The sequence below is a fragment of the Maylandia zebra genome, linkage group LG5 (assembly GCF_041146795.1).
Source record: "Maylandia zebra isolate NMK-2024a linkage group LG5, Mzebra_GT3a, whole genome shotgun sequence".
NCBI lineage: Eukaryota > Metazoa > Chordata > Actinopteri > Cichliformes > Cichlidae > Maylandia > Maylandia zebra.
Genome location: NC_135171.1, coordinates 31,971,897 through 31,992,634, shown reverse-complemented (window position 1 = coordinate 31,992,634; position 20,738 = coordinate 31,971,897). Strand labels below are relative to the sequence as shown.

Sequence of the window (20,738 nt, the reverse complement as noted above, 5' to 3'; positions counted from 1 at the left end):
CCCACTACAATTAGCACACCAAATTTGTGCATAAAAGAAGCCAGAAAAACTGCCAAATTGAATAGAATTAAAAGCTAATTAAAGTTAATCTCCTTCACTGGGACTCTGCAGGTTTCGTTTGATCATTTGGTGGAACTTTCAGGTCTGACCTTAAACCTGTTAATTGTGACAGCAAGCAGGAGTTACATAGAAGTAAAAGTAAAAGATCCTTGGTGTCATGAATGCGTGCTGTTATTAAATCCTTTCCTGATCAGTTTGTTGTCTCACTGAATGCATGTTCATTTTGTAAAAGAGGGTTCCTATCAGTGTCCAGCATGACAGTAATGCAGGGTATCTTTAAGGGCGGTACCACCATATGAATGACAGGTTGCTACATGCGGCTTCTATCGGTTTCTTAGTCAGGTCCATCTGCGTTCATGATCAAAGCTAAAATGACAATGGAGAAAATACTCTGATCGAGAACTTTGAAAATAGGAGTAACTTTCACTATATTTAGATTTAAGAACCCAGTGTCCAGGTGGATCTATTTGCAAAAATAACTTCTAGTATTCATAATTTATTTTAATTGGTATATAATCCCTGGAAAATAAGAACTTTTGCAGCTTTATTGGCTTCAAATATGCCCCACAGCAAGAATGGGAACTATTTCATGGAGTATGATCATTGCATCTGTCTGCAGTCTGTGATTTCACTGCTAAATGCCAGAAGGTTATGTACTTATTTGACTTACCTTCCAATTATAACACCAATATAAACCTAACTATGCATAATACACAATATTAGACGTATTACAATGAATAGAAAAGTGTTTTATTTTAACATACATACTTATTTGTTACATCGGGTTGCTGCAAGTTTTACAGTTCATAAAATACATGTAAATAAGATCAGTGTGGTTTCAAACTGAGGAAAGAGATTTAATTTCCTCTGAGGATGGATTCATCCAAACGTAAAACATCTCTTTGATTATGTAGTGCAGTCAGGATAAATACATTAAATCACCTGTTATACAGATTAGGTACATAAAAGTGAGGAATAAAAAGGACGCTGGGCCAGGTCAGGTCAACAACCAGCCATCCATTTCTTTACCCCTTGATGATGAGAGAGCTGATTTGCTGTGGCATTGTGTAGACAATGAGGACGATGAAAAGCGTGAGGATGGTGATAATAACCAGAGCAATGATATACTTCTTGTATTTCTTCCAGATGAGGAAGACGAAGGTCTTCATCGGGTTGACGAACCAGGCGAAGCTGGTGGTGGGACGACTGGAGAGACAACAGAAGACAGTTTATGTGTTCACACCTGGGCTGTGGAAGCCTACAGGCTGGGTCACACCAAATTCAAAACATCAGTGTTTTACCACAAAATAAACTTTCCCTGCTAGTGACCAGAAACGACAGGATTACAAAATTAGTACATCAAAGAAACAGATCAGGCTGAGCGGTTTGGAGACAAAGGTAGAGAGACAAGACTGAGATGATTTGGACATGTGCAAAGGAGGGAGAGTGGATATACTTGATAAAGCATGCTCGATATGGAGCTGCCAAGCAGGAGGAAAAGAAGAAGACTATAGAGAAGGTTCTTGGAGTAGTAAAAGAGGACATGCAGAGGATTAGCTGGAAAGAGGAAGATGCTGGAGATAGCGGGGATGGAGGCAAATGAGCTGCTGTAGCAACCACTAAAGAGATCAATCAAAAAAAAAAGAAAATGGTTTTAGTTACATTAATCAGGGAAATTTAGAGATGAAAGAAAAGGAAGTTAAAGACATTTATAAGAGAGTATTCAAGTGTATAAATATATTAACTTGAAAAAAGAAAAAAAGAAAAGAGTTGTAGTGTGCATGTGGTAGTGCACGCAGTACTTTGGTTTGTCCAGAGGCTCTGGCTCCTTGCGTGCCCGACCCACAGGGTTGGCCTCTGCCTGCTCCAATGTCACCAGCTGAAGCTCCGCCTCCACTTTTCCCTTCATAGAGACAAGTTTGTGTTAAATAAAATTCATTTTCTTCATTTGCCATTATAAACTCAAAGACCAGAAGGCCAAAAGTGGGGAAAAAAGCTTTTGCTGCTGCAAAACTCTGTTTAAATTTCTCTTCTTGTGCCAACAGACACAGATGTTCTATAATTTAATTGAATAAATATTTTACTGCTTCTTGAACTGAAGTGATTCAGATGGATTTTTGTACCATTAACAGGAAAGTGTTGCCCATGCTGTCAGTGTACTGGATGTCCTCCTCTCTCAACTGGCTCCTCTTGTCTTTGTTCTTCTTTTTCTTTTTGCGTCCCTTCTTTTTGGCTTCCTCCTTCTCCTTCTCCTCCCTCTCAAAGTCCTCGGCGGTCTTTGGACGAGTCAGGGGCCACCAGCCCTTCATCTTCTTGGCACGAAAGATCGAGAATCGAGGGCTGGCCCGATCCTTCGCCATCGAAATCGTACACTTACCGGATGACTTTGCCGGTCGCACCATGTCACTGAGGCGCAACTCTATTGCACCTAGCAGATGAAGCATAAAAGAGGAATGACTGGGTGGAAGAGTCGGAGGTAAGGACTCTTTAATCTTGTGACACATTTTAAACAGTGGATGGAAAAATAACAGCTCAGCCGTGAGTTGAATAAAGCTGAAATAACTATTACAGAAACATAAAAACATTCATTTGTTAATTGCCAAGATTGTTACTTTAGGGCAGCTGTGGTATAAACCATACACTGGGTGGTGGTCTAATAATTCTTTTAAGGGCTATTAAGCATTTCCTAATTGACAGTGTTGATAAGCCTGTGTGCCTCACCCAGGAAGTCATTGGCAGCGATGCGATCGTAGTCCCAGACCTGCAGAGCCAGAACAGCCGGCTGACGAAACTCTGACTCCTCCAGAGAGAAGATGGACTCCTTCTTCTTGTACACCACCTCTTTCTACAGAAGGAGAAGATGCATTTTTAACAAACATGATACGTCTCCAGTCATTTTCTAGTACCTCTAGAAAACTATGTGAAATAACTAACAGATAGAAACACATATTTCATGTATTGTGACACTGTTGGTTGTTTGTTTGTTTAATTGCTGTCTTAACTATAGAGAAACTCAGTAATATTTCTGGTCAGAAGTTTACAAAAGCGATCACAAAGGCACTACCCCCTGAAATTTACATGGTAGACAGCTAAGTACATAAGGTGCAGAGTATACTACTAAGTACTGAGGCTCACTATGAGACATGCTAGCATCCACTAGAGCCACAAGAAGATCAGCATCTCCGTCTAGTAGTTTTTTCTCTTCTTTGATCTCTTTTTTTACCCTCACTCCAACTCATCGTAGCAGATGACAGCCTTCCCCTGGGATTTCTTCTTGTTAGAAGGGAGCTTTTCCTCCCCACTCTTGCCAGGTCCTTCCTCATACATTTTGGATACTTGGTGACTTTGGTTATGTCATCTTAATGGATCTTTACCGTACAAAACAAATATCCTGGCTATTTTTGTAATTTCAGGCTTTATAAATAACTGAAGTTGTACTTTAATAATTTTTTTAAACTAAAATGCCTTTTCTGGGCAGCACCAAAGGAAAGAACATAAGAGTCAAGATGATTCATCTCCAGAGAAAGAGCGCATTTACTTATGTTTACTGATTCTGAAAAAGGAGTTTTCTGCTTTTCTACTTTATGTAAAGATTCAAGGATGATATTTTTAACATTTTTATAGACTTATTAGTTATCTGGTTGTAGCCCTGGAGACATAAGAGCAAAGGCTAATTGACATTAAAAGGTCCAGACATCACCAAAATATGTGTGTACCTCAGTAGGAAGGTAGTCAAAGCGGAAAACAAATCTCCAGTTAAAGTTTCCTTCTCCAGTCAGAGAGTTGAAGTGAACATCGGTTTCCTGCTTGTCTCCTTCCAGTCCTTTTATCCAGCTGCACAGGGAATACAACACAACAATGATCCCTAAAGGCTAAGCAGGAACACAGAGGTAAGCCCATCAAGATGTAGGCATGATGACTGTGCAGACCAAGTTAGAGAGAGTGTGTGTGTGTGTGTGTGTGTGCGCGCGTGTCTAACCCTTTCACATAGATGTCAGAGGACGGGTCGCCTGTGAACGGGTTCACATCATCCAGAAACACATCATCAGTGTTCCAGATGATCACACGCAGCTCGTATTGTTCAGGTAGGCGGGGCTTTATGTCAATGGGGGGCGGAGCTGGGATGTCAGTGGGAAACATGTCCACCCACATATGAAGATAGCCCTGCAACACACACACACACAGCTGAATATACTTATTTGCACCTGTAGCAGTGTGTTGTCCTTACTGCTGTGGTATGGTTACCTGTGGCAGTCCAGGATTGTCCTGGTTCATCAGAGACCGGATTTCCACGTGCTCAGGTACCAGAGGAACAACTCCAGCAATGAATTCGTTCATTTCACCCCAGCGGTGCAGCACACTCAGGGCTGCATGCTCCTGTATCTCTGCCTCCTCCTCTGGAGACCGCTGGTTCTTCTTCAGCAGGTCTAATAACAATAACAGTGGCAGCAGCAGTGTTGTTAGAGCTGTTATTACCATTACTGTTATTAGTGTTATGAGAGCTGGAGGCTGCTGTATGAGACGAGCAGCAGAAATAAAGTATGAAAAATGATTATGGTGCAGTTTCAGAGCTGCTAGATGGAACAATATGATGTTGTACTGTATATTATGATTCATTTACAGATGTACAATTATGCACTGTTTACTTTGGCTTCAGAGTAAGCACTGCTTCACTTAGTACTAAAGTCTATTTAGATCTAGCTGAATCGCAACCTACCTGTCTCTCCTTTTCTTTCCGTCTTACCTTCAGGTATCGCGTCTGGTGGTACTTTGAAAATCTTGTTGAGGACTTTGACTTCAGATGGCCTGTACTCAGGAGACGGGATGCCGTACTTCCTGCAGTGCTCATTTAAGATAGTTGACGGCTTCTTTGCATCCCGCCACATATTGTAACCATCACTGGAGTGAGAAACAGCAGAGAGACAAAGCATATATACTCACCAGCCACTTCAAGTAGACATTGCTTGTACCAGTTTTGACCCTACTGTCAGAATTATATTAACACTTTAAACCCTGAGCAAATAAAACATTGCAATAAAAAGATATATTTTTTGATTCATTAAACCCTTTGAAAAAAATTATAATTAGTGAGATTGTTGCAAAGCACCAATCACATGCGTTCCAGGGTGAATACTTTATAGCAAAGATTCAACAAGGTACTGGAATTGTTCCTAAGGGATTTTGGCCCATATTGATATGACAGTGTCACTCAGTTACTGCAGATTTGTCAGCTGCTCATCCATGATGTGAATCGTCTGTTCCATCTTATGCCAAAGGTGCTCATTTGGACTGAGGAGGCCATTTGAGTACTGAAGTTATTGTTATGTTTAAATGACAATGAGTAAGATACAATAAGATATAGTTTATACACAGTAAGAAGCAAAATAATTTTTTACGTGTCCAAATTGTAGAATTAAATTTAAAGTGTCATTGTCCAGAGCCTTGAATGACTTGCGGTACTAACGTGTCGTAGTAAAGAGCCAGACCGCAGGAGGCTCTGTGGCTGCTGTAGAACCGGTTCTCCAAGTCAATCCGTGTCTCTCCGATACGGTCATCGGCCCCCACAAGATCGTGGTCCATGACTGTGATAACCAGCTCCGTCTCCAGTGGGAAAGACACTGTGAGTTCAAATACCCTGAGATACAGAGTCAGTCAGACAGGCAGACAGACAGTGAGACATATAGGCAGGTAAACAAAGAATCAAATACAGCTAGACTGACACGCATCAAACAACTAGAGTTGAATAAAAACAACTCGAAGTTGTGCAATTTTATTCTTTGTTAACTTAAAATTTCCAACACAACTGGTCTGAGGAGGCTTTGGTGCAAATGATTATGGGATGTCAGTTTCAGGCTTTTTTAAGATTCAAGAACTTCAGACAAGTTCAATTAGACAATGTTACATATTATCGTAAAACGAATAACCAATACCAACACTAACAGTAATAAAACAAGCAGTTCCACAAAAAAGCAAAAAATAAAAAATAAAACCATAATAACTGTGGTACTGACTCTCCAAATATTGGATTGAGCTGTTTGGGGATGTATCGATCTTTGGTGTCCATATTCTGCTCTACAACTTTGATCACGAGGTAAGGGTCTGCTTTACCATTTGGGTCTGTGGGAGCCAGGCTGGTGGCCTGCAGGCACCAAACACACAGCAGGAAATAAACATCAATTGGGTCCAAACAGATATCAACCCAGTGCAATGCAGCTGCAGGCAAGAATGTGAATTTGGTTATCGAATGCACAAAGCTGTTTGTGTAAGCAAGAAGGACCTTGACTATGTAGACTCGAACTAAGACTTTAACTGGTGAGTTTCTGGGGATTCCTTTGATGATCTGACAGCTGGTGTCTTCGGTGTCTTCTGGTTCAATCGGATAAACCAGGAAGGAACCCTAGGGAGAGAGAGAAGTACATAATAAACACTATTTACCAGAATAATACACAGACAGCTCTGTATACATTACCTTGTATTTTCCCATCAGCCTCGCCTCTTCATCCTCCTCCTCATCCTCACCGCTTGCTCGACCTTTATACACAGGGAAAACCCGCAGCCAGTCCTGAAAGTGACTGAATTCTGACTCCAGATCGCCTCCATACAGCTGAACACACACACACAACACAGAGAGAAAAATGTCTGAAAGTCTACCCCAGCTCCAAATCTGCTCTGTTGTTACTCATTGGCATCAAGGCTGCGGAAAAAACTCGACTCAGAAAATAGTCGCACCCAAAACAACTGAAGCTACAGTGCACCTGAGAAAAATAGCCATCCACATCCTGCTTTGGTAGGGACGGCAGAAGGGGCCAAATTTAAAAAGCTGGAGTACCAAGTTATCAGATGATTGTGGTAAGCTGCACCCATAAAATCTGCAGGTACAACAGACGGGTATCTTCCAACTAGTGCTAGACTAAGAAAAGCAAAATTTATCTCACCAAAACTTGAGGTCAGTCTGCTTGGATGGACTGAATCACACAACAAGTCACATCACTTGTGAGGTAAATTCATTAAAAATTCTCTGTAAGGCAATCATCACCACCACAAACTTGATCCAGACCAGAGTTTAGTGGTCAGTGAAGAAGAGGTGAAGCCTTGCAGAACGATGCCAGCTACAGCTGCGCATGAATCACTCAAAGGGGCCTTTTCTGTAATAATGCATTGCTTTAAGCATTAATATAATGCAATCCTTTTGTTGTATTTGCAGTTATTTTAAAGGGCCAGATTATTATACTTTTTTGTTTTTTTGTTTGACTGTATTTTGTTACCCTCTATTTATACTTGTGTAATGACAATAAAGTTGAATCCTAATCCTTTTAAACTGCCTGTAAACATGTAATTTTTTATGCTAACAGTATTTTAACAATGACGTCTATGTGGATTGACTCACAACTTCTAGTACTTTCAACTGATTTAACATTTCTACCCAAATTTCACTTCAGGTGCAAACTTTGCATGTGACAAATAAAGGATTGATTGATTGATTGATTGATTGATTGATTGATTGATTGATTGATTGATTGAAAAGGTTGGGAACTGGGGAACCCTAAAAGCTTTGCAAATGTTCCTGTGTTTTTATTTTTCTAGAAGCTTACAGTGAGTTCTCTGGATTTTGTATTTGTTGTAAGCGTTTAAATGCACAGATGTGTTTTTCTAAAACCCAATATAGCCAAAATATAATATGTGGGCTTGAGTTTAGACACCTTATTAACAGTTAAAGTAAAAAAGATGTTTATGACGAGTTTTTGATTTTATGAAATTGCCTGAATATGTGTTAGTCCTGCGACAGACTGGCGACATCCTGGACAGGTTGCCTTGCCCTAAGACAGCTCGGATAGGCTCCAGCCCGCTGCAACCCTGAACTAGATAAGTGGAAGAGAATGAATGAATGGATGGATGGATGGATGGATGGATGGATCAATCCAAGTGAATGGAGGTCTCCAAGTTCACAACTTCACAGTTAACATATCAGTGTGGGACCAAAACAGTTTGTAATTGTTTTTCTGAGAGAATCCTAAAGACTCCTTTTAGTAATGTGGCCATAAGATTATGATTATGGATCAGCTGCTTCAGGCTGGGGATCGATTGTGAAGTCACACCTTTAGTGTTGCAATCTTTTTGCGTTTGGGAGGCTCAGCCTCCACAAGCACGGCTTCCTCCTCTTCCTCTTCAATGTTCGCCATGGTTAGATTTACTCCCTCTGAGCAAAGAAGAACATTTTATTAAACACACACACATGGGCACACACACGTGCTTTCTCTGTTATATATCTATCAACATTTTATATTTAGACATTTGGACTGTTGGGATTTTTTCTGGATTGGGACGCCTAATGCTGCAGAATAAAATCATGTTTTAGAAGATTTTATGTCAGAATGTGTTTTCTGTTAAACATACGATCCTTGTAAATAATCAGATGATATGTTGTTGATATTTAATAATATAAAATAATACAGATTATTTGAACTAAATTTAGCCGTTTAACTGTACCGGTTTCGGCTTGTTCCTCCATCTCCAGAATCTCAGCAGCCTGCAGATGGGATCAGAACATTAGGACGACTGAAAAATGTCCTAATTAGTGAGATTATTTATTTCTCATAAGCTTAAGCACATATATTTGCACATGTTCGGTGGAAAGAAATTATTTAAACATAAGGTCTCTTGTTGAAAGTCTCAATTAAGCAGAATTTCATTGATTCTTAAGGTATTATATTATTGAAGCCTCACATGTATCCACGGCTCTGTTTGAAATTTATATCAACATTTAACCTTTTTGTCCATGAGGAAAATTAACAGGTACACAGGTAAATTAGTGTCTCACCTGCTTCTCGAGCTCCTCCAGTGAGGCGTAGTATTTCGACCACCAGTCTAACTCCTCCTTCTCAGGCACCTCCTCCTCTAGCTCCTCCTCCTTATTTCTAATTTTTTTCAGGGGTGCCTAAAGACATTAAAAATATTTTTAAAATGTGGATGGTTGAAATTTGATTTGAAATATGTCTGAACCTTTCTAGTTCCTAGTTTTTAACACCCAGCGCAAAGTGAGTGGGAGATTAACACACATACATTAACCAGCTTTAAGGGGTTGATGGGAATCTTGGACTGTTTGACTGAAAGGTTGCTGAGTCCCATACTCCTCACTGACATCAGAGGGTCCATCTTCATTGAACTCTTCTTCGCTGAAAAGACACACAAAAACTTTTGGAGGATGCTGAGAAAACTGTCTATTGAAACCTTGTGGAAACAAATGAGTAGTACGAGTTACTCGCTTGCATTCTCAGCAAACAGCTTCAGAGAGCAACATTAGACTAATTTTGCAGGTCTTACCTTTTGGCTTGGGCTCCTCTTCCTCCTCTGGCTCCCCAGCAACCTCACGCGGGCCGTAGTCCATGAGGTTCTGAACCACATGGGACCCGACCAGAGCAAGCTGGCCAAACGCTCGATGCTCTACCACAAACACTGTGAGAGGAGGATGCAGGTACAACTCCTCCGGCAGCTCCTAATCAGACCACAAGCAGGAAGAGGAAACAGGACAGGAAATGAAATTTTACATTTTTGCACCTGTTCTGAATTTGTACAATTCTGCTTTTCTTTATACCAGAATTGTTCTCTTTAGCATCCTTAACTAGTAACTCACCACATCCATGTAGTGGACCACCTCTTTGAAGTTTGGGTTAGTCTTGTAGCTTTCAATCTCCTCAGACTCCAGTTGTCGTCCTGCACACTCGATCTTCACCTGAGGGTGCTCCACCTCAAAGAGGTGCACTCGCTTCAGGTCCCGCAGACCCCAGAACAGCACCTGAACGCACACAAACAAAGACACAGATCTCGCCCTATAAGCCAAAAGTCCACATTATCCATCTGCGTCACATCAACAAACTTTGTGTGTCCATGTGTGCCTGACCTCAATCCTGAAAGTCTTCAGCACAGGTCGCACTCCTTCAGGGATCAGGTAAAAATTGTGCTCTTCATCGTAGTTCAGTTCCTGCGGGTCCACGTGGCTGGGGAGAGTGGGCTGCAGGGGGAAATGTTTTTGGTATTCACTATGTTTGATCAGTTCAGACACACCACCTGTGTCTCTATGTAAAAGGACGTTTCTGATTTAAAAGAAAACGAAACTTAGTTGCTGCGACCATGTTTTCTTTTTTCCTCTTTAATTTTATTAACCAAATTCATTGAGATTTGTCATCAGATCTTCTATCAGATTAGAAACAAAAAAGACTGTTACTCCAGATTCCTCACTTTAAATATGAACTTTTTTTAAGATTGTGACTGGCTGACAGTCGTTACCTCTCCAAACCCAGAGTAGTCCAACTCGATGAGTTCAAAGGCAGCCAGCAGCTCTCCAGCGGAGACCCTCCCCATGTTAACATCAAAGAAACGGAGGCGGGGCTTTTCATACAACTGCTCCACGGTTTTAAACTCAGGCTCAGCAAAAGCTCGACCCAGAGGCTTCGGACCACCCTGCGCACACACACACACACACACACACACACACACACACACACACAATAGCTATTATGACATCACTTAATAATAAGTCGACGATGTGGCAAATACTAAAACATTTCATTAAAAAAATCTGCTCCCATATGAGGTTGACATAGCAGAACATCTTCCTCGATCTCACCCTATCTGTAGCGTCTTCCTCTCTCTACCAGCCGGTGCTATCATTTCCAACATGATAGCACGGTTCTCACTACCACCTTGTAAACCTTTCCTTTCACTCTTGCTGCTGTCCTTGTGTGACAAATCACCCCTGACGCTTACTCGACCCACTCCACCCTGCTTGCGCTCTCTTCATTGTTTTGGATCATTGACTCCTTTTAAAGCCATTCATCTTCACTACCTTTACTCATTCCATCTTCACCTTTCCACATATATTCTGTCTCGCTTCTACTGTCTTTCACGTTTCTTCTGCAGTGTATACCTCCACCCTAACAGGTCCTCTTCCACCTTCTTCCTCTGGATAAATCAAATGGTATTCACTGTGCAAAAATGACAGTGAGCCACTAAGAGTCTAAATAGGGAAAATCTGTTGATTCCATTCATTAAAAAAACACTTATGAAAGCTGTTCAGTTCTGATTACAACTGCAGAAACACATTTAGCTCTCACCTACTAGATTGCTAAAGGATACCTGCTATGTCTGTCCTTATTTTAAATACTGACACAGTGTTGGATGTTCCAGTTACAGACAACCAAAGTGTTTAGAACTTAATCCCTGTGAGCTAAACTACTATAAGTGCCTAATGTCAAACAGTTTTGTCTACTCTTGGACAAAAGCTATCACTCTTCTGTTTATGAGACAAGCAGACAAGCAGTATAAAAGTGGCTTTAAGTGAGAGGGAAGATTTGTGTCAGACAGCAGATGAGCTGGGGGGCTCCAACAAGGTGAAATATAAGAGAAATAACACTTATTTTGAACTGTTTATCATGCAAAGCTACTTTAGTACAGTCCAAGTATATATATGTGGAGCTGGAAATTAGTATATGAATCCGTTATAAACTTATAAACTAAAGTTCTCACTAAGTGTGAGATAATATTTTCTATTTTAAAAAAATGAAGCGCATTATTTTATAATAACATTTTATAATAATATAACAACGAAAAAAATAACATTACCACAGCATCATAGTCGTAGATGTTGATGATGATGAGGGGCGGATCCTGTTGGAGATCCTCTCTCGTTCCCTCTAGCAGAACTCTGTCGAACACCAAGCACTCACACCAGGCAGGAGAGAGTGTGTCTGGCAACATCTGTACATATCAAAAACAGTAGGTGCAAAGTTTACGAGCTCTGATAAAAGATCCCATGATAGTATGTTAAAAAAGAAACAGACCAACAGATGACTTTAGTGGCAGGTAAATGTAAAGAGAGACCCAATAATGATTATCATTTTTTGTCACCCTTAATTCTCACTTTAGCTCATTTTAGCCTCAATGATTACTTTATTTTGCCGATTCAATGTTTCAAATGTGGAACGTTTGAAACATTGCACTTACAACTGTTAAACCTGCTGTACCTACCCTTGTGACCTGGCAGTGAGTGGTGAAGACCACCCTGGCAAAGGGGTCTGACAGGCCATCATCATCTGCAGCCATCAAGCCACGCCCCTGGTACAGGTGACATCGTAGCTGGTAGTACCTGCGGTCTGTGGAGAAAGAACAAAACCAACATGAACAAACAGCTGAAACTGTACGATCAACAAGTCAAAATAAAAGAAACTACAAGGCTTTTATGTAGAAGTACAAATTTATCAATTTATTGCAGGGAACTTTAAATGTTTGCAAACTCTAGTTCTCTAATAAGATTATTTTTTTCACCTCGATGCTAAGCTTCCACCAACACACAGACGTTTCAGCTGACTCACCTTGGCAGGACAGTCCGAGAGGAAGCTTCCTCCTTCCACCCGTATCAACAAGCCCCCTCTGCTCCTCCCCCTCTCCTATGTCCTCCGCATAAACTGGCACAAAGTCCTCAGGCAGGCAACTGATGACCTCTTTGCTGTACTTGGTAAGACCAAGCCACAGGTAGACCTCAAGTTTCACAAAGATCTCACTTGCTGGACCTCCCGGAGACTAAAAGGACAGACAGATAAATGGGATGAAATGGGAAACATCAGTTTTTAGAGCGTGACCATGAGAGGAGATGAATTATCTGTGTTGTTATCAGATCACTGTTGTAAAAACAAACTTTATTCATCCGTTGTGAGAATGGACCTCTACAAAAGTTCTTTGACTTGTCATAATTATTACTGTCATGTTATCATTGCTATATTATTTTTTATCGCACCTATATTGTTAATATTATACGTTTTGACAGATTTGTGTGGTTTCATTGATTTATGAATTTATTTCAAAACAAACTGCCCCTAATGGTATTACCAGTGCTGGATTTAACTAAAGCAAATTATCATGGGTTTCACTGATGACTAGAGACGGAATGGTTACCTTCATGTAAAGAGTGCTGACTTTGCCACAGTCCCGCCCCCTCTGCTCCTCCACCAATGAAAACAGGATGGAGTAGGCCGGGATCCTGACGTAGGCTAGTCGCTTGTTTCCACTCAGTAGCCATATGAAAGCATCTGGGATGGTACTCTGGGGCTGAAGAGAGCACAGCGTGGGCAGTAGATGTCAGACTTGCAACATATTGTACATAAAGCGATTTTCTAACATCTTTTTGGTGACTATCAGTCACACTCTTTGAACTCTGACCTCTACAGCCAGTAGGCGGAGCTTCTTGAGGAATCTCTTGCTCTCCATTAGCCGCTGTTTGGCAGTCCGTCTTGTAATCCTTCGCCTGGCCCTGACTGCTTGCCTGGCCAGCAGGATCTGGACAAAGTAAGACATTCAATCAGGCAGAGAGAAACAGGCAGGTAGATGGTGATGGGTAAAGGAAGGACATGAGAACAGACTCACCAAATTCTTCTTGATGAAGTTCCTTCTGCATTTATCGAGGTTGTTGGGACGCGACTGAGATCTCTTTTCAGAGAAAGCACTGAACTGTCTGCAGAGAGAAAGAAGGGAGAACATTAGAAAAGTGAAAAGACCAAAAGACAAATAAAGTTAGATCAGAACAAACTAAACTGAATCATTTCTAATACAGCTTTCAGAAGGAGGACACTGACTTGCAGGAGACCACGAGCTCCAGCAGCACCTCGTCCAGTCGCTGCTTCGCTTTACTCCTCGGCCTCCTCAAAAGTTTTTCCACCTCATCGAGACCAATCTCCTAAAAGTAGAGAGAGCACGGATGGCGCTGTATGCATAACTTAAAATATATATAATTTCACTTTTGAAATTGGAAATCCATCGAGTCTCACCAGCCTGTCTGCCATCTTGCTCAGCCAGTTAGCCTGATAGAGACGAAAGCTGTGGTCTTCAAACTGACTCCAGACAAACAAACAAGGCTTCGATTTCACTAATGGGGGATGAAGTTGGAGACACTGGAAAGACCTTAGAGGCCAAAAGACATAATGAAAGTTATGTTAGGGCCACATATAAAAAAAATATCTCCTTAAACAGGCAATCGAAGTATTGGAAAAGACACGGGGTTATCATTTGAAGACGTGAGATGACAGAGAATTACATAGGTCACATGCATCTTCTATCAACACTGTTCATTGGTTAATTCAGTTAATGGGCTGCATGGGTTATAGTATTTGAAGAATGAACTCTACAATATTTATCAGAAGTGTCATCACAATGTGATTAATTTATTTCTGCAGAAAGTTGTCTAATGCAGAGCTTCTGCCCAGGGATGGACAAACGATGGGAAGACTTTTTCCAAACAGAAATCATTTTTGATGTTCTTAAGTTATCTTGAGTTAAGGCTAGAAAATTGTGATGAACCGTGTCCTAGTAATCTAAAGGGGGCAGAGGTTACCTGCTGTACTCGGTGGGTTGGGGCCTCATGGCAGCAGACACAGATCTGTTCTCAGGTTCAGGACTTTGAACCTCCTCTCGGTCCAGCTCGTCCTCTGAATCCAGCAGATTCCGAGTCTCCTCGCTCAGATCCTCTCTGCTGCTCCTCAGCTCTTCCCTGCTCCTTCTCAGATCCTCCTTGCTCTGCTTCTTCTTTGACTTCCTAACCTGTACTGCTTTCCCATAATTCCCTGGGAAAAACACATCAGTACCTGGAGTTCAAGGATTCACCATTGCAAATAAAATGTGAAATTTGAGCCCCAGGCAGCGAAAACCAGAGCGGCCACTGCAATCTGTGGTTTCTTCCTCACAACCACAGAAGGTCCGTCTAGCTATCAATTTACAGGATTTGACTCAATCTCTGATATCAACAATTTACTAAGAAAATAATAATCAGATAAACTATCAGTGAAGATAATATCTAACTGTTGACCCACAGTGACTAAACCAGCAGTTCCCATATCCTGCAAACTGACCACCACATTTACCTATGGAGAGTTCAAAGGTTATTGGTTTGGTTCCTACAGATGGTTCCATCATTGTGACTTCAAACAGAGATGCAAACAGCAGAAACTCCTCCTTCTGTCCCAGGAGACCCTGAGGAGGAAAATAACTTCCCTTAAGTGATGAGCAGAAAATTCCCAACAATTTAGAAATTTAAAAAAATCATGTATAGTGTGTCGTTCATTTCTCTACGTATGCAGAGAAGGGAAGAGCAGAAACAAAACAATGAGAAAAGATCAAATTTGATCTCAGTGTTGAAAACAGAATAAAAAATATGTATATATATATTTTTTTTAAATATTCTCAGCTATCACAGTATAATTGGTACTCACCTCTGGGAGAGGGTGGATCTCCTCGACATCCACAGTCGCAGCCTCTGGTACCTCAACACTCGCCTCCCCTGACTCATCAGGTCCACTAGCAGCCTGAGATGCTGCTGCTACAAGAAGGAAGCAAAACAAGTGGATTCCTTTATTCTGTACAGTTAACCTATTTTTTTATCCTAACTATACTTTTTGTCATTGGCTTCGATTATCCAGAGTAAATAAAGGAAAACATATTGTGTTAAAAGATCAAACATTTTGTTTCAGCTCAGCTTTCAAAGAAGTCTGAGAATATCAGTGAAACAGTTTTGCCCCCAAAATTTCTTCTCGTTCACCACAACTGAATTCACTTCCTCTTACTTCAAACTCATTAAGTTGCCACTGGGGGAGGTCATAAAGTCCTGGTTTTTTTTCTCAGGCTTCAGACTGTGCTAAATGCACTTTTTTTCAACTGTTGAATCTGTATGATGTCAAAGAAAGTAAATAACCCTTCTATGGTCATGTCAGGTGCACAGCTTTGCTGTCCCAATCACCTGCTGTCCAGATCTTTTGGTTATGAGATGGGTGAGCCAATCGGTAACAAGACGCTGGAAGGTGAATCAGTCAGAGGAGGAACTAGGGGTCTGCATCAAGACTCATACAAAGTGAGTCCAAGCACAAAAGCACAGAGCTGAAACTGACTGGAAAAGGTCCCTTCATCTCCAGTGATCTAATTTTTCTTGAAAAAAATGCACTTTGGCAGCTTAGACATTACTTTAGTTTATTTTCTCTCAGTTTCAGCAGACTGACCTTCCTTCTTATCTTTTTTACTGCTCCTTTTCTTCCTCGATCCCAGCTTACTCAGGGCTCCTTTCATCTTTAAGGGCAAAATATAGATTCAGAAATGAATTAGTAACGTCATTAATGCAGAAATCAGGCCAGCAATAAAATTAAATAACATTGTATTACATGATGTTGTTGTTGAGATCCAAAATCCTGATTAGAGCGAAACATCGTATAGAAAATACTGCTGATAAACTGAAGTGTTTGCGAATTGTTTTGACTGATACTGAAGTTTCAGCTGTTCAGGTACCTTTCCCAAGGCAGCAGAGCCTGTGTCTGCAGCGATGGCTGAGGAGGAAGAATAGACCTCCATGGAGAGAGCGAGGAGGATTCGGCCACGGTAGAACAGTCCTTCGCCCAGACCCTCATTCAAAGCCTGAAGAAGTGAACAAAAGATATATCAGTATACATATTGTCATTGTTACATTTTTCCCCTCCACATTCCCTTTGGAAAGTAATACCAAACACCCACCCAGAACACATGGTAGGACACCAGTCCATAAAAAAAAACGAGTATTCGCATAGGTTTACTACTGCTGAAGCCGTGACCTGCATGCTATAGTTCACATGTACACATAAAACACACAAATGTTAATGTGATAGGGCTGCTAGGTGGGCAAGTTTTGAAGTCTTAAGCAATGTAGGTATGTTAGCACTGAATTTGTCCCTGAACCCTCAGAGATTGTATTTTATTATTTGTAATTGAATTAATTGAGGTTGCCAAACCACAGGGACACATTGGGCGGGTTTTTAGATTCCCAACATAGTAATATTCTTCTCCTTCCAAGTAGCATTGTGAAAGCAGTGATGTTTTTATGTTACAAATTATCGTGAAGTCCTCTAGTTACGATTATTTTAATCCTGCAAAGGCTACATATTATTCCTGCGGATGACTCCACAAGATGCCTGGAAGTTTTTAAACAGCAGCTGATTAGGTTACATTAGCTTAGCGTACACACTGTCAGTAGTTGAAAGTAGCCAATATTATTCTGTCTAAGGACAACACAATTGTTAGTTCTGGGGGGACTTTGGATAGTAGAGGAGATTTTATATATATATATATTTAGATAAAGCCAGAAGAACTCTTACCATCTTTTTTAGTCTTTGTGCTAAACTAAACTTGCTGAATGAGGCAAACAACAAATATTCATCTCCATCCTATTTTCAGATAGAGAGCAAAATACTGCCTTTCTTAATGCTGGTTTGCTGGGTGTAGATTACCTGGTGGACATCTCCAAGGGTGGAGTTCTGAGGAGATCCATAAAGGTTAACCCAGCTTGGGCCAAAGGTGGGGTTAAATCCTGCAGATAAAGGAGGGACAGAAATTCTACTGTTTCAATTAATGGTATAATACATTTTAGCATAATACATTTTTCAAAATAACGTTTTTCAAATAATGTCGGTATGCCAAACATGTAACGTTGGCTGTATTTAAAAGGGACAAAAACAAAATTTTGTCAATACTTATTGCTTTGCTTAAAACTTTTCAGTTTACCAATAATACAATTTTTAATCATTGATCACAGCTTCCTTGAAGCTTTGTTCCTACCACAAGTGAGCAGGAAGTGTTAAAGTGACAAATACTCGGTTATCTTTGCAGATTAAGATTTGATTTTCAAGTTTTTCATCATTTTTTAATAGAATTAAGGAAAAAAAACATTATGCATTGTTTTATTAAGACAGTGTAAATCTGGGGTCACACCATTCCTGGTGGGGTCAGAGATCTGCTGCAAGTCAAGAAAGTGAGTTGCCAAAGCGATGTCGCCCATCTTAGAGTCATCAAGAATCTGAACTTTGATTCGCTGAGCCAGAGGAGGAAACTGTTCAATGAAGGAGATCTCCTCGTTCCAAACTGGGCAGTTGGTGGCAGTGGCGACAGATGTTTCCCCCTGAAAGCAGACACACAAAAAGATTATGAAATGTGACAACTCCAAACATTGTTATCAAAAGCAAAACAACTTAAAAACAGCCTATTCTGCTTTCCGATATTTTCTGTGATATATGATACATGGCCAACAATTCAGATAGTGATGTCAGTGTATGTACAAGTAAACCCTTCAAGCTGAAAGGAGGCCTTAGACTGCTGTAAACATTCACTATCAGACAGTTCTTTCTACTCCTGGTTCTGTATTTATTCAGTCAGAAGGAACATCCCTAATGTGGTCAAGATTAGGCTGTCAGTATGAAAGCCCAACCTGCAGCCTGTCCAGACCTTCTGTTTGTGGAGGTGAACTAATTAGAAAAAAGTTGGGTTGAAGGGGGAGGAGCTAAGCAAGCCCATTAAAATGTAGGTAAGGATGATTTTAATCTCTGAAGCTACTCTAGCAAAACTAAACAGAGTTGAAAATGAGCACAAAAAGTTTAATGCAATTCTAGGACTGACCTATGAATATTATAAAGCTGTGAACATCCTGTTTGTGTTTTTCTTGCAGATGTGACAATAGCAGAAACCAAAGTTTGGTACACAAGTTGAAATGCAGGAAAATTTGTTTCAGCAATGCTTCTGAACCAGCACTCAGACCACAAACAACATTTGTACATTTATATATCTGAGTACCTGTTGGCCAGCGAAGGTCACCTTCACATAGGGGTCAATGAATACAGTCCTGTCAGTGACAGACACAAAGGCCATTAGCCCCGCCTCCATGGTGGGCAAACCCTCGGCCCTGTAGATCCGGACACGGAACCGAGCCCAGGGGCGCTCAGAAGGCATACCACGAGGAAGCAGCAAGTTCCTGCAGGAAAAACACAATATCACAACCCACTGATGATGTGTGCTGTATGTTTTTATCAATCTCAGATTCAATAGTTCACAACGAGATCTGCATTTTTGTTTTGCTGAGATTTGATGCGCCCATAAGTTTAGTGGTTGAACTCATGACAAAAGTTAGCAAACTGGAACCTTTAGAATAAAGAGCAAAATTACTAGTAAGACAGACGACCCCATCTCATCACGTCATCTAAACACAGTGAATCCTAAAGTAAAGAAAGGGGAAGTTTAGTGCAGAGACATATTAATAAATCACAGGAAACTAGACAGAAAAAGCGAAACTAGTAACACAGAAGGAGTTGTTTATATCGAAACTATGTTTGTGTGACGTGCAGCAGAACTATATAACCGTGCTGGCTTCTAATGCTTTCAGACCTGAGCTTGTGTGTTTGTGTGTTCAGGTCTCCATTTCCGGAAATGTAAAATAAAGATCATTTTTTGAGCTTGACCACTCTGAGTCCAGTTTTTCTCTGTCGCCAAAAGAATTCAAAAGAACAGAATTTAATAATACTTAAGTGCTTCCATTAGGTAAATTATCCAGAACAATAAGAGGTGGTGTTGATTTATTTGTGCCCACACTTGATTTTAGGGGTCTGCTAGGACTGAGGTGGCCTTGTTAAGTCATAATCTCTGCATTCACGACTGTGTTGTTTTGTTAAACAAGGACGCTATTTGTATTTTTCATACTCAAATTAGGGGGTGTATAAATAATTTTGTTTTAAACATGAGGTCAGCAAATGTGGAAATAATTCCATTTAGGGAAAAATGGGCTTTAGACTGGTCTAAACACTCAATATCAGGCAGTTTTTAGCTCAGTTGACCCAAGGACTGCTATACCATGGCAAGCTAAAATTCACAAAAATCACTGCTCCTCCTGCAGCACTGCTCAGAATTACTCAAACACAGAATGACTTGAGGTCCTCATTGCCACATTTTTCATTTTATCACTGAATTGTGATGGATCAAGAGCTAGATGAGCGAGATGACTTGTTGGGACTCGACATGATGCCAGAGAAAGCAGCAGAGTGCAGCCAATACAATCATTTCCTGTGAATACAGAAGCCCAACGCACCTGCTGTTCAAACCGTTTGCTTATGAGGGGCAACAATAAGGCCATGTACAAAGGGAGGTTGAGTGTGAAGGGAACTAAAACTGCTTGTTTCAGACAAAAACAAATTGCTGCATAATAATAAAAGTATCAGACTAGAAATGACAGGTTCTCTTTACATCTTCTGTTTTTTATGTTATTGGTAATGATTATTATTGATTGTTTTTACAATGATAGGGACTAATCTTGTCTGAAATAAAGGTGAATAAGACATGAGGACTAATAATGATTCCAATACGGCATTAGAACTGACTTTTCAATGTCTTCGGTGGCTCCAGACGAGGAGGACGATGGCAGACTGGGCATGCTCAGAGTATCCCCCTTCATTAGCACATTGAGGCTGGCCTTGACATAACCTTTGATCCCTGACCTTGTATCTGCAGGATCAGTGAGAGGAGCCCACTTCTGGTAGAAGCGGTGGTCTGGAGAGGCAGAGAGAAAAGAGGTCAGTGAGTACTGCAGTAGTCAGATCAGAGTACCACACTGTGAAAAGTACTTATACCCGGCTGGTTGTACACGGTAGATATGTCAATCTTGAAGGTTCCAATGTGGGTCAACAGGAAGGCCAAAGTCCGCCTGTGGAACACCTGAGAGGAAGAAACATCACAGGTGTTCACTTAGGCCATACCCTCAAGTATGTCACCATGGCAACATCATGAGAGACAATTGGAAAATTAATAGAGCTGACCTTTATCTCTATGACTTTATCAAGGAAAGTCTGTGGAGCTTCCTG

At 40.7% G+C, this 20,738-nt stretch overlaps 1 protein-coding gene across 1 annotated transcript; it reads right to left on the bottom strand.

The window, feature by feature from the left end:
• Positions 1–788: 788 nt before the first annotated feature.
• On the bottom strand, positions 789–20,651 carry fer1l4 (fer-1 like family member 4). The gene is made up of 39 exons (XM_076884439.1): positions 20,634–20,651; positions 20,508–20,592; positions 20,259–20,427; positions 18,685–18,862; positions 17,830–18,016; positions 17,349–17,428; positions 16,378–16,503; positions 16,095–16,161; positions 15,315–15,421; positions 14,967–15,075; positions 14,441–14,669; positions 13,878–14,010; positions 13,686–13,786; positions 13,477–13,564; positions 13,273–13,389; positions 13,009–13,161; positions 12,429–12,636; positions 12,085–12,209; positions 11,680–11,814; positions 10,345–10,518; positions 9,959–10,069; positions 9,692–9,853; positions 9,382–9,553; positions 9,121–9,233; positions 8,879–8,995; positions 8,548–8,587; positions 8,157–8,257; positions 6,530–6,664; positions 6,338–6,457; positions 6,072–6,199; positions 5,525–5,695; positions 4,805–4,959; positions 4,306–4,487; positions 4,040–4,224; positions 3,777–3,894; positions 2,782–2,905; positions 2,184–2,488; positions 1,863–1,963; positions 789–1,266 (listed from the first exon to the last, which is right to left on the bottom strand). The coding sequence occupies exons 1-39, from the start codon at positions 20,649–20,651 to the stop codon at positions 1,086–1,088; spliced, it is 5,310 nt and encodes a 1,769-aa protein (XP_076740554.1). The 3' UTR covers positions 789–1,085.
• Positions 20,652–20,738: the final 87 nt, after the last annotated feature.